General features: G+C 41.1%; 1 protein-coding gene across 1 annotated transcript in view; it reads right to left on the reverse strand.

The window, feature by feature from the left end:
- Positions 1 to 48: 48 nt before the first annotated feature.
- Positions 49 to 18,170, reverse strand: part of LOC109469081 (centromere protein J-like) — a 20,014-nt gene continuing 1,892 nt past the window's right edge. Inside the window, exons 2-24 of the mRNA XM_019767499.1 lie at positions 16,635 to 16,807; positions 15,876 to 16,238; positions 15,028 to 15,222; positions 14,357 to 14,592; positions 13,616 to 13,810; positions 13,200 to 13,280; positions 12,866 to 12,914; positions 12,674 to 12,732; positions 12,166 to 12,457; positions 11,594 to 11,796; positions 11,046 to 11,165; positions 10,390 to 10,661; positions 9,587 to 9,777; positions 8,588 to 8,736; positions 8,097 to 8,258; positions 7,626 to 7,729; positions 6,780 to 6,870; positions 3,038 to 3,208; positions 2,328 to 2,750; positions 1,772 to 1,912; positions 1,071 to 1,250; positions 757 to 846; positions 49 to 290 (exon numbers count right to left, since the gene is read on the reverse strand). Coding sequence (XP_019623058.1) covers positions 162 to 290; positions 757 to 846; positions 1,071 to 1,250; positions 1,772 to 1,912; positions 2,328 to 2,750; positions 3,038 to 3,208; positions 6,780 to 6,870; positions 7,626 to 7,729; positions 8,097 to 8,258; positions 8,588 to 8,736; positions 9,587 to 9,777; positions 10,390 to 10,661; positions 11,046 to 11,165; positions 11,594 to 11,796; positions 12,166 to 12,457; positions 12,674 to 12,732; positions 12,866 to 12,914; positions 13,200 to 13,280; positions 13,616 to 13,810; positions 14,357 to 14,592; positions 15,028 to 15,222; positions 15,876 to 16,238; positions 16,635 to 16,725 — 3,987 coding nt within the window. The 5' untranslated portion in view covers positions 16,726 to 16,807 and the 3' untranslated portion in view covers positions 49 to 161. The remainder of the gene's footprint in view (positions 291 to 756; positions 847 to 1,070; positions 1,251 to 1,771; positions 1,913 to 2,327; positions 2,751 to 3,037; positions 3,209 to 6,779; positions 6,871 to 7,625; positions 7,730 to 8,096; positions 8,259 to 8,587; positions 8,737 to 9,586; positions 9,778 to 10,389; positions 10,662 to 11,045; positions 11,166 to 11,593; positions 11,797 to 12,165; positions 12,458 to 12,673; positions 12,733 to 12,865; positions 12,915 to 13,199; positions 13,281 to 13,615; positions 13,811 to 14,356; positions 14,593 to 15,027; positions 15,223 to 15,875; positions 16,239 to 16,634; positions 16,808 to 18,170) is intronic.

Here is an 18,170-nt window from a genome sequence, read left to right on the forward strand (position 1 = left end):
GATGCAATCCTGACGTCATCATGCTTCCAACTTCGCGGAGAGTCAGCGATTGCATCACAGTCATCCGACGAAGGTTAACGACATCAAATGAAAATTTATGGTGAGTTCCCTTCTTGTGTTGGAACAAAGCTTGAACTTTACAACTAAGGACTGGGCTTTTCTCACATCTTCTTGTCCACAATGACGTTTCCATCCTTGTCCTTGACACGGATACGCCCGTTGCTATACCTGGTCTCCTGCTTACCGTCTGGATACACAGTCTTCACTGTTCCATCTGGATATTCCCGTTTCTGTAATAACAAATTGTACACAAAGTATAAGGTCAAATCATACAGCATTGTCTGATTCATAATATCTTCTATAAAAGAGAAATTATCTTCAATTGAGGTGAAGCATGGTAGTAGCTGTGCAGTTATTAAAGGCTTTGCTATAGATTGCATTTAGCCAGGTCACCCCTACTTGATAAGACCTAGTACATGTATGGTGAGTTCCTTGATGTGCAGAGGTTTGGAGGCTGAAGCTCACACAGACACTGTGCCAACGGCTTTAGGTCCCCATCCAAAAGGACAAATGCAATCCCTCACACTGTGCCCAAACGGGGCTCAACCCACTGGACCCACAGAATTTACTCACTATGACCAAGCACTAGGGTCGCACTAGGGTCGCACAACAGAAACAAACCCATTTGACCAGATTCAGCTGCTATTTTTTAAAAATATAGAACGGCATATACAACATGTATCAGTAATGCTGTACCCTGTAGTTTAGAGTGTGTATTTCTCGCTGTCCGTTGGCAAACTCAACAACTCTGTCTCCACTCTTGGACACTCTTAGGACAGTACCATCCTGGAAAACACATTTGTTAAAGGCATGTAAAAGGACAAAACAAAACAAAACAAAACAAAAAAAAAATATTCTGGATGAGGAAATCTGTCTGATAGTGATATTGGAATTTAGTATTTTATACAACTTTAACCTTTGAAATAGCCCCAAAACAAGCTATACGAGGAGCCCCTTTATTTTTGGTACCACCAATAATAAATAGCTATTAAAGAACCAGAATACCATACCTGAAAAATACTTTCTTCATCCCCATTGGGAAACAGATACTTGATAGTTTGGTCTGGAAAAGTGATTTCTTTGGTTCCATCTGGATAGTGTTTCTCCATTTGACTGTTGGGAAACTGTAGGATCTCCAGACCATCAGGGTATGTGGTATGGGTGGTCTGGGCCTCTGCATAATAGTATATCTGGAACAGGGTAAAACACAATTTACATTCTAGACATTGAACAGTAAGTCATACCAGTTATAATAACTTGAATAAGCACCAAGGACAGGTTTGTTAACATCACTGAAGGTCATACAAATGTAGACTTTTGCATGCCCCATGTCACGTCATGTTCTGTAAATTATACAAAATCTCTAATGTTGGCGATTTGAAATGAGTATCTACCTTCCAATAGTTTTTATCATACAATGACTACCAGTTGTTAAAAAAAAGCTTCTACTCCATAATTCCAATGTTGTGTTGCCAATTTTATATTCGAACATCCACCAAACTGATCTACTCTCATACACTGTACAATTTAAAAGTGACAGTGTGCTCACATAAATGCAATTATCAAATTCCATACTGCTCATCAACAACCAAAATATTGCGTACAGTAAAATGCACCTTAGCCTGGTATCCATCTTGCTTTTTGGGCTCTAGTCTACCCCCCCCCCTGCCTAAATGTAGCTATTAAGCTCAGTGGTATTAGTTTTACTTACCACCCGTTGGTCAGGCATAATCTGTTTAATGTCTCCGTTGAAGAAGGTGACAATGAGAGTCTGTCCGTCAGCGCTGATCTCCTTCCTGGTCCCATTACTGAAGGTGATGACACGTCTTCCATCCTTCAGTACATTCTCTGTCTGTCCCAAAATATCAACAAAAAATGAATTCAGACTGAGATCTCAGGCCTCCAATATCAGGTCTGAAATATCTAGATCTTAATTGTGATAAGATTGTGTCCTCTTTTAATTCACCATGGTGTCTACAAGACAGGACCTTGAGTCTTTCTTTATTGTGCATTAATGGAACAACACCAGCTGTCAAGGTGGTCATGTAACAAAAAACACCTGTGAAAATAGTGAGTGCTAACAAAAGTAGACGTGATTAATGACTTTCTCCCTTTGGGACGGATTACACATGCATACATGTTCTAAGTCTAACAATTCAAACTATTACAAAGGATAAAATTATGCTAAATATAGAGCCATCCATTCAGCAGTAATAGATATGAATTGAAGATGATTATTAACTAAATAAATAACTATGAAGGTTGACCTTCCCATCTGCATGTTGAAGCTGCTCCACACCATCAGAATCTTCATCTTCCAGGCTTAAATCCCCGTCTCCTGCAAACTTCACTGCCTTCTTCCGCTGTAGCGGTCTCCTTGGCTTTGGACCATCTGACGTCTTAACACCAGAAGGGTGCTCCTCAAGCGCTACAGCTACCGGAATCTTCCTTGGAGTTTCTTCGGGAATGGCATCGATATCGGAATCAAACTCGTCTTTGGGAAAATGTTTTGTAGTTTTATCTTTCCGGTCTTTGATGGTATGACTTTGAAGCTGAGATTTGGGTGGTGCAGACATTTCTGGAGACTTGTCACTGTCTTCACTAGTCGTCTTCTCTTCGTCCTTACTTGGAGAGATCTCCTTTGTCACTTTTTGCTTCTGGAAGGCCTTGACTGGGGCATGATCCTTCTTCTGTAGACAATAAACATGTGCCAAAGAAAGTTACCGAAAGATTAACACAAATGCATAAAAAGCGTGCAAGGGTGAAGAGGTGAAATATTCTGTGTTTGTTTTGGTGTGATGAAAGCAAACATACAAACTAGAAAGGCGACATTTGCTCTGGAGCAAATGCAGCAGATGGCTTCACCACATCCCCCGTACCAAAAATAGACCTATGCCCCTCCCACACAAATGGACTGTTCCTAAATGAACCCTGTGTGAAGACAAACAAATAGAAAAGAAGATTTTTGTCCCTTGACCTTAGTCTCTGCTTTACTCCAGGCATCTAGTCTGTGTTTCTCCATCATTCGCAGTTCTTCCCGCAGCTCTTGGCTTTCATTCTGAGCCGCCTGGAGCTGGTTCTTCATCCGGTTCAGACTGGCCTGCCACCGCTGCTCCCTCCTCTGGAGCTCATCCTGCAACTCCTGAACCTAGAAGGGAGCAAGAATTCAGAGATCTCAGACCTCCATGAATTATTCAGATCTTGTGTGATGATGATTGTGTCATTCACTTTCATGGTGTCAACAAGTCTTTCGTCATTGTGCAAGGGAAACAACAGCTGTCAAGGAGGTCATGTAACAACAAACACTGGTGAAAACAAAGAGGGCTACCAGATCCCCCTCTGGGACAGACTGAACCCAACCATAATTGCAACCTGACCTAAGGGCCATCATCATCTTTGCCACTCATATCTGTCAACTATGATTCTTGCAAACTGCACACAATACTGTACCATTAGGCTCCTCCCTGAGACGTCGCCAAAAATGCACTTACGAGGTTCCATTGTAGCGAAAATAACAAAGCTACGCCAGAGTGCTCTTAGGGAGGCTAAGGGTGTTGAAGATATCGTGCAACGTATATTTGCAAATTGGAGGGAAAATCAATATTACTACCCCCTGGTACCAATTACATGACGATGATGTACTAGCTAGAGTGCCATGCAAGCAACAGGTCATGTAATGTGTTTTACATTTGTGCAACAGGTCAGATTTTCATTTTAATTATCTGTCAACAACCTGACAGACAGACTGGAATTGAAACAGAGCTACAACTCTTGAGTTCGTATCTGTCTTGTGATACAGACAGCTAGAAACAGAGAGGAGAACATTGGCAATAGACCCAAACAATCCTGTACTTATATGTACCTTGCCCAAGGAGGAAATGGTTTGACAACATAAGGGAGGACCTCCACCACTTGAACTTGAATAACTTCAACCCACAGGACAGAGGCAAGTGGCGAGCTACCATCAAGCCTCAGTTGTGCAGTGCAAGCACGTCTAACCCTTGGAAGACGGGGAACAACAGACAATAAACCGGACAGTGAGTGAGTGAGCACCATTCCTGGAGTATGCCATACCAAAGGAGTACCTAAACATCATGGCTTGCATAACCTGATGTTGGAACACTGCGTGGCTGGCAGGTGAAGTAGCTGAGACGCTAACCTGCAGGGGTATTGACATTTGCTGTGCCCATGAACCACTTACAGGGACAAGGCAAATGGTGAGCTACCATAATGCCCCAGCATCAGTGTGCAAGCACGTCTAACCCTTGGCTATGGAGAGCAAACGACGATAAACCAGATAGAGAGAGAGAATATAATAATAATGGTTCTCCTAAAACTGAAAGAACACAGGATGGAACAAGAAATCTGAGGCAAAGGAGAGACTGAGAAGATGTCAAACAACAGTTCAGCTGCAGTGCCAGGGCCCAGCAAGTTGGACCATGCAGACCCATTCGAGTGCTACGCCTGGAACGTTCTGAAACAACACATGTCCTATGACGAAGCCGTCAACACCTGCCACTGGTACGAAGAAGCTCCCTTCAGCAAGGTACTGAGTGTCCTTTATGTCCTTGTCGGAGCCACCATTGTAGTCTGCAACATTCTTGTGCTGTGGGGAATCATCTCAAAGAAACAACTCCACCAGCCTATGTACATTTATGTCGCAAACCTTGCCGTTACTGACTTGTTGGCGGGTGCGATGATTCTTTGGCGTGCCTACGACAACATAGACCACTACAAACCATACAATGTCCTACAGGTGAGGGTTGTCACCATGTTCTCCCAGATTATGTCAGCTTTTGCTCTGAACTTACTGACCATGGACAGGTATGCGGCTGTAAAATATCCGATATTCTACCACAATCAGGCTACTTATGCCAGACGCAACGCCGGGGTAGCAATAGTGTTTTCGTGGGTCATCGTTACTTTGGTTGCATTCTCGACTTTGATGGGATGGAACTGTATGGAGGAACATTACTTGAGACTAGGACATTGCCTCGGCATTCTACCCTCGGGGTACATCATACTCAATACTACTCTGATACTCCTACTCATTGGTGTTTTACTGTTTGTGAACATCATTGTGTACAAAGCTGTAAAACAACGACAATTAGCAAAACTGAGGAAACAGCTCTTTCCCCTCAGAGAAAGGAAACAGGAACAGAACCAAACAACCAGCAGTGACCGAAGTACAAGCAGCAAGTCGGCAACAAGGTCTAATAAGCAGAAGTTTAAACTTCAACAAAAAGATAATAAAATTCTCCAATCTAGCACCATAAGTAAGACCCGGGTAGTCATGATCTTTGCCATTGTCGCAGTAGTCTTCTGGTTGTTGGGTTTGATAGTGATGTCCGTCAAATGGATACTACAGAAAACATACCCAGAGAAAGACCTACACAAGCAAGTCATGCCCTGGGCAATTTTGGTCTTCTGTTTAAACTCAGTAGTCAACCCACTTGCAGGAATCAATCGGCTGACCGATCTGAGGGAAGCTATAGGACAGCAGCTTTGTAAACTCCTATCTGGCCTGTGTGCATGTGCCAAAAAATGTACGTGTTGGCCAAAATGTGCACCAGAAACTCAGCAGAGTGAACAGAACAACACCAAGAAGCAAGATCGAGAAATGTTGGGCACTGAGATGCATGCAAACATTACATGTACTTCAGAACCCACTGCATGTGGTCATAACGCACTTGTGTTGCAATGGGAAACTGCTGTATAGAAATGTTGAGGCATAGATGACTGTGCATCAAACAGAGAAATCCATAGTCAACAGATGTATTTTAACATTAGGTAAGAACATTCAAGTTGCAAATATTTCTGGAAAGAGGAAACCCTTTTTCAAACATGCTACGGACTAACTACAAAGTTCTACATCATGTACCAGTATGTTTTGTTCATTGATTTAATTCATACTCATAGTGGGTAAAAGATTTTCTGACTCACGATCAACTATGAAGAAAAAGAAGGTTGTAGGCTTAGATTTTTCAAGTGTAAATAATATACACCTGAAGCACTCCCATGTATTCTGGACAAACCATAAAAAGCAAAACTATCTGATTGTAACTTCCTGAGAAAAACTGAATTTTGTATACAATGTAGCTTAGTGCAGTCTTCATTGGTATGTACAGTAGGTACATGTTGCATGTCTGTGACTATGTGTTTTTCTGAGAAATATGCAACTGCAGGGCAGGAAGGTTAAAGGTCTTGCAATATACATCCGATTCGATTCAACTTAAAAGACCTTTGAATAAAGCCTGTGTCAAACAGGTCAGACTGAGCTTTATGGAGGAACTGTCCTGGTTCTGTGCCAAAGTGAAACTAAGTATACTAAGTACTCCAGAACTAACTGGACCTGGGAAAAAATGTTGTGTTTCTGGTTTCCCAACTGAACCTACTAGTAGCCAAGCTGCCAACCCTAGCCATATTTTATCAACTGCTGGCAATTTCAAACCCTCTGAATTTCTGAAACAACATTTAACGCAATTTCAGAAGCAATTTTCCTCAATAAATCAGGTGTAATATTTGTCCACAAGCAAACAGGTGGACAGGTCGTTGAGACAGTCCCGATGCATCTTTAAACTTTACTTACAGTGGATCATTTATCCAAAATCTAAGAAAATTCCTACCAACCAGCCCTAGTGTTTTTCAGGACCAAAGCTGGATACACAACATAAATTTTCCTAGGCCCTACTGTAATGGTACCTGATAGTCATTCCTACCTGTTCCCTGAGTTCTTCTATTTCTGCACGTTCCTTCTTGTCAGGTTGGAGAAGTGCCTTCTTATGTTGCTCAAACAATTTCCTTTCCTTCCTGGAACAGGAAAGGAAAACTATACTTAAGATTATGTCTTTTCTTCTAGAAATATTTACTTAGTGTTGTCCTTAGTGCTGACTTGTGTTCTAATAGCTAAATTTTCCCTGTCCTTGGTGCTAAAGTGTTCACATAGCTACACTTTCCCTGTCCTTGGAGCTGATTTGTGTTCTCATAGTTACACTTTCCCTGTACTTGGTGCTGAGTTGTGTTCTAATAGCTACACTTTCCCTGTACTTGGTGCTGAGTTGTGTTCTCATAGCTACACTTTCCCTGTCCTTGGTGCTTAAGTGTTCTCATAGCTACACTTTCCTGTCCTTGTTGCTAAAGTGTTCTCATAGCTACACTTTCCCTGTCCTTGTTGCTAAAGTGTTCTCATAGCTACACTTTCCCTGTCCTTTTGTACTTAAGTGTTCTCATAGCTACACTTTCCCTGTCCTTGGTGCTAAAGTGTTCACATAGCTACACTTTCCCTGTCCTTGGTGCTAAAGTGTTCACATAGCTACACTTTCCCTGTCCTTTTGTACTTAAGTGTTCTCATAGCTACACTTTCCCTGTCCTTGGTGCTTAAGTGTTCTCATAGCTACATTTTCCCTGTCATTGGTGCTGAAAAGTGTTCTCATAGCTACACTTTCCCTGTCCTTGGAGCTGAATAGTGTTCTCATAGCTACACTTTCCCTGCCCTTGGTAATTCAATAGTTGATAGCAATAGCAGCTGAAGGAATAAAAGCCAAAATACAAATAAAGTCTCCTACTTGAGTTTTGCTGCCTCCTGTTGTCTGAACTCTTCCAGCCTTTTCAGTTCGTCTGATTTGAGTTTCTCGAATTCTGTCATCTCCTGTTGCAGACGTTGCATCCCCTGTAAGAAAATCAAGTCATGGAAAGTTTGCACATGCAAAACAAGAATTCAGAGATATCAGACCTCCATGAAATCTTTCTATCTTGTGTGATGCTGACTGTGTCCTCTTCTTATTCACCATGGTGTCTACAACTCTTTCTTTACCGTGCAAGGGAAACAACACCAGCTGTCAGCTGTCAAGGAGGTCATGTAACACAAAAACACCTGAAAACAGTGAGCACTACCAGATGTAGAAGTGATTAATGAGTTTCCCCTCTGGAACTGAACCCCAAACATATCCATTACAAACTTTCCTGAAGGCCATGCAGAAACACAGACATACACACACACACACACACACGCAGAGAAGGAGCAATACTATGCATACCTCTTCCCTGTCAGCCCGGAGTTTTGCCAGAGCAGTGTTCTCTTGTCTGAACCTCTCAATCTCTGTCTCCAGCTGAGCTAGCTTGTCTCTCAGTACTTTAGACTGGAACCCTTCCCCAACAGACTTCTCTGTAGCTATATGTAGCTTGTGCTGATGTTCCTCCTGGCAAAGACACAAAATAGTTGAATTTTAGAATGATATGGTGGGAGAGCCATGAAACACCTGAAACATGGCACAATATGTATATCAATTACCAACAGTGTTTGAGCTAGCCTGAAATTTTTTCCATCATTCCAATTTTATTTGACATAACCTCAAATCATGTCAAGTGACAATGCGGCAATCCTAGGGGGTCGAGGGAAATTTTGAAATCTTGACCCTCTGAAATGCTATTTCTTGCCTTTTGAGGGGCAAATTTTGCTGGTAGACTGAGCTTAGTTTAATGGCATATATTGACTGTACAATGTGTACATGTACATGAAGTTGTTCACCTGTTCAGCAGACACTTTAGCTTTGGCAGGTTTCAGTTTTGGGAAGAACTTGGCGACCAGTTCAGATGTGGGTGGGGGCTCGATGCTGACAGGAGCTGGCACTTCATCAGAATCAGGCGGTGGGCTGTTCTGTGCTCTTCTAGAAAAACCTATGTTTGAAGCAGTGAATATATGTTAAAAGTAGTTAGATTTTGTAATTACAAGGCTAGCTCACAAGTTGTTATCAGGAAGACCAGCATGTTGGCAGAACAGACTGCACCTGCACGAAACCCAAAATGTATTGTGCATGGCACTTCGGCAGAACACTTTTTTTCTATTCAAACATTTATTACAAGACATGGCGACGGCACAGTCAACTTTTTTCAACATATTTTGATGCCGCCACCAACGCAGACAAACACAAAAACGGGCAGCAAACAAACTCCTTTTCACCTGAGCAAAAGTGGGGAAATTTGTGCAAAGTGCCTTTCCCAAGGGCACAAGATCGGTGGCATGGCAGGATTCGAACTCCGGACCTCTTGGTTCCAAGCCAAATGCTCACTGACAGTCATTATGCCACACGACTCCTCTTTTAAGGTTGTACTCATGTATTTAAGGAAGACATCCTGCCTATAGTTTTTAAATGTTGTTTTCAAAAAGATATCGTCTGCAACCGGCAAAATTCTGACGCAGGTACAGTACATTCTGCCAGCATGCAACATGCATTCTGCCAACATGCAACAAAAAGACCAAATTTGAGAATGATATATGAACTTTTGTTCTAAAGATGTACAGAGGGTACAATGTATGGCAACAATGACGAATGATCAATACAATTTCTAGTCTCTATAGACATAACTGGAATATTGCCATTAAACGTCCGTTACAATACGTTTTATCTTTTGTTAACATGTAAAATTTGCACCAAAAATGTCTATGCTTGTCTTTGGTTTACTAGATTTACACATGTATGTGATCATAATTTTGAGAATAACTTGGACAAGGAGAGGAAAGACCCACCTGGCCTGTTTGCCTTGGCTGGAGGTGTGGAGGTGTCCAGTGGAGGAGCGCCTGATATGATGCTGTCATCCAGAGTGGTGTCCTGGTCATCCTCCTCTAGTCCTTTATTACTCATGTCTCCCCAGCTGTCATCATCATCAAAATCCACGTTCAAGGCCTGAGAGGACACTGCTGCTACATCATCATGGACACTGGGGTAACAAAGTAGAGAAAAGAGGTAAGGCCTAGGAAAAAATGTTGTGTTTCCTGTTTCCCGACCGGCCCTAGACAGAACTGCCGACCCTAAACTTTTTTTGTGGATCCCTGCAAGGGACATAAATTTTTCGAGCTGGTCGACCTTTTCTAGCTCCATGATCTGATACCTGAGTGATGAAACATTGTACAATCGGTTTTCCAATGCTAGCATTAACATTGAAAATGAAAGTGTCCTCATGCAAGTTTTACTTTAAAATTGTTAAACTGTGCCGGTATTGTATAAGTTGGATGATCACTAGAGATTGCCAAAGTCTAAAAAAAAAAAAAGAAAGAAAAAAAGATAATCCCTACCTACCGACCCTAATTTTTTTCAGGACTGAAACACAGGGTCAGTCTATTGAAGAAGACCCGAGTGAGTAGTCAAAAGCTCTAGGTGAGAACAATCCTTTGTGTTGGAACAAAAGTTTTGACTTTAAAACACCTAACTACCAACACAGAATTATGAACTTTCGTGATGGTAACAAATTAACCTGAGAACTCCCAGCTTTTTATGTCTAATTTTGTACGATGCCATGCCTGTTGTGAACAACTTTGATCTATCAACGCACCTTTCAGAATCCCTGTCATCTTCTTTTTCTTCATCTTTTTCTTCCTGCAACAGTTCTGCTTCTTCAGCCAAGACTGCTGTCCCCTGTGGAGAATCTCTTCTGCTTTCCTTCTCTTCATCTTGCTCCCAGTCCCCTCCCTCTGGCTGTTCCTTGATGGTTTGGTCCAAGTCACTGTCTCCCTCCTCTAAAGTCTGCTCCAAATTGACATCCTCTCCATCTTCATTCATCTCTTGGTCTTCTTCATCACTTTTTATCAGTGGTTGTCTCAAAGACTGCATGCAGAAAAAAAAAGCAGTTTTAGTAATTACATAATAAGTATGTGAAAGGAAAAAACATTTGATAACTTCATCTACATGTACACTGTGCAACTTGAAATGTGTCCAGAAAGATTACTTCAGCACACTCCTGTTCAGAGTTTGTTCTTGGTGGTAACCCAAATTTAGGGTTTTTGCAAACCCTAATTTAGACTTTCTTTGTAACCCTTATTTAGTGTTTTTGTGAATTTCTTGGTAACCCTAATTTAGGGATTTTTGCCAACCCTAATCCACAACTTCTCGAGTTATAATGTTGACACACATTCAGACCCACAGCCACACCAAGCCCAAACTGAAAACATACCCTTCTGATGAAGGCAAACATGTTGCCTGTAAACTCACCCCAGGTGGCCCCTGACTCCTGTACATGTTGGCCCTGGCAGGGGTGCTGCCCATGAAAGAAGACGTGTTCGCTGCCATTCTCTCCAACAACTCAAACTCCTTCAGCTCCTCATCTTCCAACTACATTTATTATAAACAAAGATAGACTTCACTTCATGGTATGGATGCTACTTTCAAAACAATGGCTGGTAGAAAAAAGTCAATTACACTCAGACTGAAGGTTTGGAGGCAGTGTTCTAGCCAGTCTAAAATTTTTTCCGTCATTGCAATTTTGCTTTGCACATCTTGGGGCATGCTCTCCCTGCAAAATGTTAAAATCTAGATGCTCTAAAATGCTATTTCCTGTATTTTGAGGGTCAAGTTTTGCTGGCAGACTAAGCCTCGTTTAATGATATCTCTTTCCATATCTTTACACATTGATTTTTGTCTGCTAAATATGATTTTTAGGTAAAATTTTTGTCCATCACTTTGTAACCATTACATGTACAGTGAATGTCTAACAATTCAATGATACATGTACATTGTGAGAAGTAGTTTGAATTCTTTACCTGTTCCTTCTGCTCCAACTCTTGAAGTCTGGTTTGGAAGGACATATCCCATGATGCAATAGAGGTGGGGCTGCCATGAACATCCTCAGTCTTTCCTTCATCTTTCTTGTCTTGTCTTATTACATTTCCCCCATGGGGAAAATCACTATTATCTACTGGTTCTTTTGCTACAGTAGGTTGGGAAGCAACCCTTTCTTTGGTCACTGCAAAGGAAAGAAGATGAAAAATATTTTATTTCTCAAACTGAAAAACAAGCAGTTCATTTCAAAAGAATATATCACAAAAGCACTAAAAAATGCATTCAATATGTAGTGAATTTTGTATCCTGTTTGTTTGTCAACACAGGGCTCGAAATACTGGGTGCAGGTAAAATTGGGACTGTGCAGGTATTTCTGATGTGTACCTGTACCTTACCTGCACTGGGTTTATAGGTACAATGTACATATAGGTGTATGTTAAATGTCACCTGCTGCATTGACTGTTATCACGTATGAAGTATAAAAGAAATAACCAAGAGGTTATATCCAGGCTATAACGAACCAGCATGTTTGTTACAAAAAAAAAACAATCACCTGCTACAGATTTCCTAACTGGCTGGGGTTTGAGCTTAAGAGTGGTGATGAGCCTTTTGGGCTGTCTCATTGAGCTGGAGGTTGGAGGGGTGGACAGGGTACTTGTTTTTTGAGTTGTAGACCTCCCTGTCTGACTAGTGGTTCTGTTCTCCTGTACATCCTCAGAGGGGGTTGTGGTCTTGGCTGCTGTCCTGTTTTGAGTCAGCCCAAACCTAGCCAAACCCTGGCCTTTCTTCAGAAATGGTCTCTTTGTGGCTTTCTGTTTGGGTCCATCTACACTTTCTGTATCCTTCTGTAATAGTAATGAAAAAAATCATGTTACATACTCAATTTGTCAAACTTAAAAAAATATGGAAATTTTTCTACTTATTATAAAATATTTAAAGGAAAAAATTGTTACGTTTTAATAGAATGAAAGCAAAAAAGCAGTACAGAATAAATGTCTTAGATGTACAAATGTATGCTTTAAGTTTGCCCTACAGAATTCTTGTCTAGTGCGAATTCTCACCTTAGATTCTTCTAGATGTAATTTCTCCTCAAGAAGTTGTTCAAAAGTTTTTGGCCTCCCTGTAAAAAATCACAAGTGAAATTCAAGCTGAGAAATCTTACATTTGTATACACAAGAATTAACTTGCAGGTTGAATTTCATAAAATGTGATTTCCCAACAAGTAACATATAAGATCTTGATTTGGTACTCACCAGCAGAAAGTGGTTTGATAGGTCTCTCATCTTCAGGAGTTCCAGAGCCCTGCAATGGAGCAGTGCATCTCAGAAAAGTGGGCTTATCCCAGCCCAAAATTTGTATTGGATACACATCATACATTATACAATGTAACTCAGCAAAGTTTCAATCCCTACTACTAGTAACATCAAGTTACCAGTAAGATACTAAGAAAGCCTCACTTTCTCAGAAAGTCAATACAACCAAGCTAACATGTAACAGCAATGTCCACACACTTTTAATGTTTCCCTGTACACATACAGTGTAGTTCAAAACAAGTTCCTTCTCCCAAAACAAGTTGTCTGGACTTACCTGACTGTTGTTAGAGCTGTCTTCAGGAGGACTTCTTGGTGGTGTTGTGTTGACCTTTACATCCGCTTTATTTCCTTGTTCCTGAGTGGCAAAAGATATATTACTGTATTACAATTATCTGCCTACTAATTTAGTAATTACGAAGCAGTTTGACTTCTTCCACAGGGTTTCAAATGGTGTTTCAGCATCAAATAAATGGCCACGCATCAATGAGATGTGGGAAGATCATGCATTCAATTTTAAATGAAAGAAAAATTGATTGTAGTTTAACTTAAAATAGTACACAAAGAATTGTTCTCATCTAGAGCTTATGAACAGTCACTCTTGTCTTCTTTAAATTAGGCTGATCCAGTGAGACTAAAGTAATAAAGCAAATAAATGTGAATTATGTACACAAACAAGTATTTCTAACTGACCTGGACATGGGCCTCTGATTGGTCATCCTCCATCTCTGAGGCTGTTTCAGGCAGTGGAAACACCCCCTCCATTTCCAGAGGGGGCCCGTCATCCATGACTGACCCCAGGTCACTGTCAGGAGCAGGGACAGGAGCCTGTGTCCTGGTGGTGGGTCCGACATGATCATGGGCTTCTCTTGCTTCTGGCAAATCATCCTATCAAAAGTTGCGGGTAAGTCCACTTTCTTTATGAACTTCAAAACATCTCTATCAGAACGATTGGAAAATCACTGAAATACAATTTGTAAAGACCAAACCTTTCTTTTTCTTTATCATTTTACTTTTTTACTTTTTACACTTAAATCTATATATACTACTCCAGTAGCATAGCTTACAATGTAACTGAATGTTACAATGTATGTCCAAACTCTGTATCCTACTACAAATTAGTACCATGTCCTGGGCTCGAAATATCATGAATTCTGAAAACAAATTTTTAGTAAAAATCCACTATGGTCCTATATTCTGAAAGGTGCAGGTAAAATTCTGAAAGGTGCAAGTAATTTTCAATGTTACCTGCACCAGTGCAGGTATCCACAAAAAAAGGATTTTGAGCCCTGAATGTATATTATGACAGCTATCCCTGAAAGCAATACTATAATTGTCTGTGCCTTTAAGTATCATTAAATTACCTTATAAAATATCATTGCACTATCATACAGTAGAGATACCAGTTAAGTATGAAAAGGTATCATAGCCTACCTGAGGTAGAAATGACTGAGCCAGCCTTCTGGGAGACATGGATGCTCTAGCTAAAGCATCAGGAAGGGTGCTCCTGGGTCTACTGGGGCTGGAACCAGGGCCAGGCCTGGGGGGACTTCTGTTTCCCCACGGTCTGTGAGAGGGGCTGAGGGGCTGTCGACTCCCTGTGGGACTCAGGCCGGACTTGGAGCGAGGTGGGCTCCTCTGCTTTGGAGATGAGGGAGCTTTGACTTCACCTACAGAAAAGAAAAGGCTTTCAGTTTGAGAAGGTAAGGTGAGAGTTGGATCTCCTTGTCTCATGTAACTTTGAAATGTAAAACATTCACTGGCTGTAATAGTTACAAAATGTTTTGATGCCTCCTTTCTGTATGGTTGAAGGCATGTAGACGTTTTTCTACCAGCTACTATTGTCATGAATTCTCTATACTACTATGACAATCATGTATTTTGAAAGTACTTCTTTCAAGAATAAGTAGTGCTGAAAATATTCTGCACAAATGACACATAACTTGATTTTACAGTCACTACCTTTATTCTATGAAGGAATCCTTTTAGAATTTGTGGGCTATTTTCTGTTCCTTAAAATTTTCTTAAGTTAAAATCATCTTAAAGCAGCTCTATAAATCTTCCTCCAACTTCCAAGATACATCCAGGGAAACTCTGAAACTGACCTCCCCAGTGGCCTGTTCTCTGAGCCACCAACAGGCTCTTCATTTTCTCCTGTTCCTGGTGGATGCGGGCCAGCTGCTCCATCTGTTGCCGTAGCAACTGCTCCTGTTGCTCCCTCTGCCGCGCCTGCAGCTGGTGCATGTGGCTCATCAGGTGGGCGTGCTGTTTAGCTCGCACATGCTCCAACATGTCTGCATCTGTGGGAACAAGACAGGTTTCAGTTTGACACACTTTTCCTTGTCTTTAACAGCCAACATCAATATAAGCATACCGGTACCAGTAATTCTATTGATAAGAGTAGAGCAGCTAACATCAACACATCCATCGCAAGTACAAGAACTTTTATTGCAATAACAATATGTAGTATACCTGTGGTCAAAGGAATTCTTCCTCTGACAAATCCTGCTTCCATTAAGCATGGAAATGGAATAATTGCATACATGAAATTTGCAATCAATCATTTGAAAAACCACATTTCAGATCTTTTGTGATCTTGCAAGTCATACTCATAGTACACATGTATTAATAATGTACTACTCCGTAAAAATCTTGCTTCAAAAAAAGACTTGTACCTGGTGCAAGTACGTCTAACCCCCGGTTGGGGAAAAATGATGTTAAATTCGGTTAATAAAAACAACAACAACAAAAAAAACTACTACTACTACTACTACTACTAGTACTTAGGCTTAAAGTTTGTAGATATAGTTAATATAAGACTGAAGTTATTCTAGTTTTAAGTGATAATGCTTACATTAACAGAGTACACCTGCAACCACCCTCAGACGAGGTTTAAGGATCCAATACTGTAATCATGTAGAAAGTGAACTATGTGATTGTATACCAAATGTACCTTTTTGTGACAATGGCAGTGGTCCTCCTTCAAGGCCTGTCCCTCCAACACTGTGTGAAGACAGCACGCTAGAGTCTGTAATCTGGCCTCCTGAATCCAACCTGTTCCAAGCGTGCTGTCTCAATACACCTTCTGTAGTGCCATCCAAAGGTCTCTGATTCTCCTTCCCATTTACATAGGGTAGTCCAATAGGTACACCACTCCCACCACCATTGTTAAATGTCTGCAGCATTGAGAAGTTTGGCACTGCTGTTGTTCCATAAAGCTGATCTCTGTTCTGTGGCCAGTTAGGGAAACCAAGTCCCTCCATGGGGAAAGATGGAGCCTCAGCTCCAAATCCTAAAAGAATGCCCGATCGTGGTCCTACGAGGGAAAAAGAGATGTTGCATTTATAGTTAGGTAATATCAATTTTTTTAGGTGTTGTAGTATTGTGAAAACTTATTGAGTTATTTGCTGGCTCTCGAAATTACCTTTTGTCGCAATCTCGGAATACGGAATTTGAAGAGGCACCATAAAACATCTGAAGAGAAATTTTTTATATGCAACAATCGCAACAGCAAAAGCATGACGTTGATTGTTTTTAGGCTGTTATACAGAACTTCTTAGCATTGTTGTAGTCAACAGCAAAGATATTAGTTATATTAAATACTTCTGTTCTCAAGATCTTGTCATGATTGCACCTCACTACCTGTTACATTTGTTGTGCGATAAAGTTTAATTGATGGATTGATTGATTGATAAAATCTGAAATCTTGTACCATGACTATCCAAAGGAAAGGCAATCCTGTCTCTCCCAGGTACAACCGGCTGGGACGGTGGAAATGAAGGGATGTCGCTCTGTCCCTGCATCTCAGCTACTTTTGAGGTATGTCTGCAGAAACTTTGTGTTCACTTCCCTTCTTCACTTCTGCAGTAAGGTTTGGTCATAGCCCTGTTTGGAAAATAGAACGAAACAAAAAATTGCTGAGGGAAAGAAAACAAACAAGTAATTTACTAATTATGTATTATGTAAAAAATTTCCTGACATGTGATCTCCTTCGGGTAATGAATAATAACAGGCAAAATTATGGCTATTTCTAACCCTGTCAGAAACTTGCTTATACGTTGATGAAGGTTAGACATCCAGGAAATACGATATGCCAAAAAACAGTTACTCAAGCAACTGGATATGATTTTGAAAACGTCAGACGTTTCAGCTAGTATCCACTAGCTTTCGTCAGTGACTGAGAGACCAGAGGGGAAAGCAGGTTTATATACCTGTTGATATGCAAATAAAGTGAAGACAAATTTTTGGAAGTCGAAAAAGGAACAAAAGTCAGACAAGTCAAGACAAGATGATGCAAATTAGTCTGAAAGCTCCTGTTATACAGGACAGGAGCTTAAGTGTTGTCTGTCCTCGGGGCTGGGAGTGCCAAATCCCAAGTGCCGGAAAGATCGACCCGTAGCCCCCCTTCCCTGTTGAGGGTGGGGTTGTACATTCTTTCATATATTGCCTCTTTAACACCCCGTTCCCACCAGCGTGTTTCGCGGTCTAAGACATCCGTGGACTCGAGTTTGAAAGAGTGACCCTGGTTGTGTTGTAGGTGGTGGAAAATAGCTGAGGAGTAGCCGTTGGCACTAGGTCGGCAATGTTCTTTGTACCTTACTTTAAGCGGTCGACTTGTCTCTCCGATGTAGGTGTTGTTACAATTGGGCTCCTCACATTTGAGTCTGTAAATAACATTCGCCTTGATACCCTTGTGAGGTCGGTCCTTAGGGTGTACCAGTCTTTGTCTGAGGGTTGAGTGAGGTTTGAAGTTAGTGGCTATGTTGAAGTTTTGGAAGATCCGTCGGAGTTTCTCAGATACTCCTTGGACATATGGAATAGTGATGTTGGCCTTGTTTTTGTTGGTCAATGGTTTGCACTTTTGGGTTTTCTTAGACTGATCTGAAGGTTTGAGCGCTTTGTTGAAAGTCCAGTTTTGGTACCCACATTTAGCCAGGGCACCTCGCAGGTGTCTATGTTCGTCCGTTTTGGCTTGGTCTGAAGTGACAATGTTGTCTGCACGATGGATCAATATGTTTATATGCAATAGAATATTGCTTATTCTATTGCTTTGAGATATTCCATTCCTTGTATTTTATGGCTAGATGCTGCCTGCAACATTTTATTCCAGTAGACATATTGATACTTACGGAAATGCCTTTCCCTCAGGCCATTTTTATGTGGTATGTCTGATTTTTCTTATTTCCGATTGTTTGTGTCTATTTTTCTCCTAGGCATCAGTAATGTTTTGCTGTGCCACTGTGCTCAT

Source organism: Branchiostoma belcheri, unplaced genomic scaffold, assembly GCF_001625305.1.
Source record: "Branchiostoma belcheri isolate BF01 breed outbred unplaced genomic scaffold, Haploidv18h27 scaffold1, whole genome shotgun sequence".
Taxonomy (NCBI): Eukaryota; Metazoa; Chordata; class Leptocardii; order Amphioxiformes; family Branchiostomatidae; genus Branchiostoma; species Branchiostoma belcheri.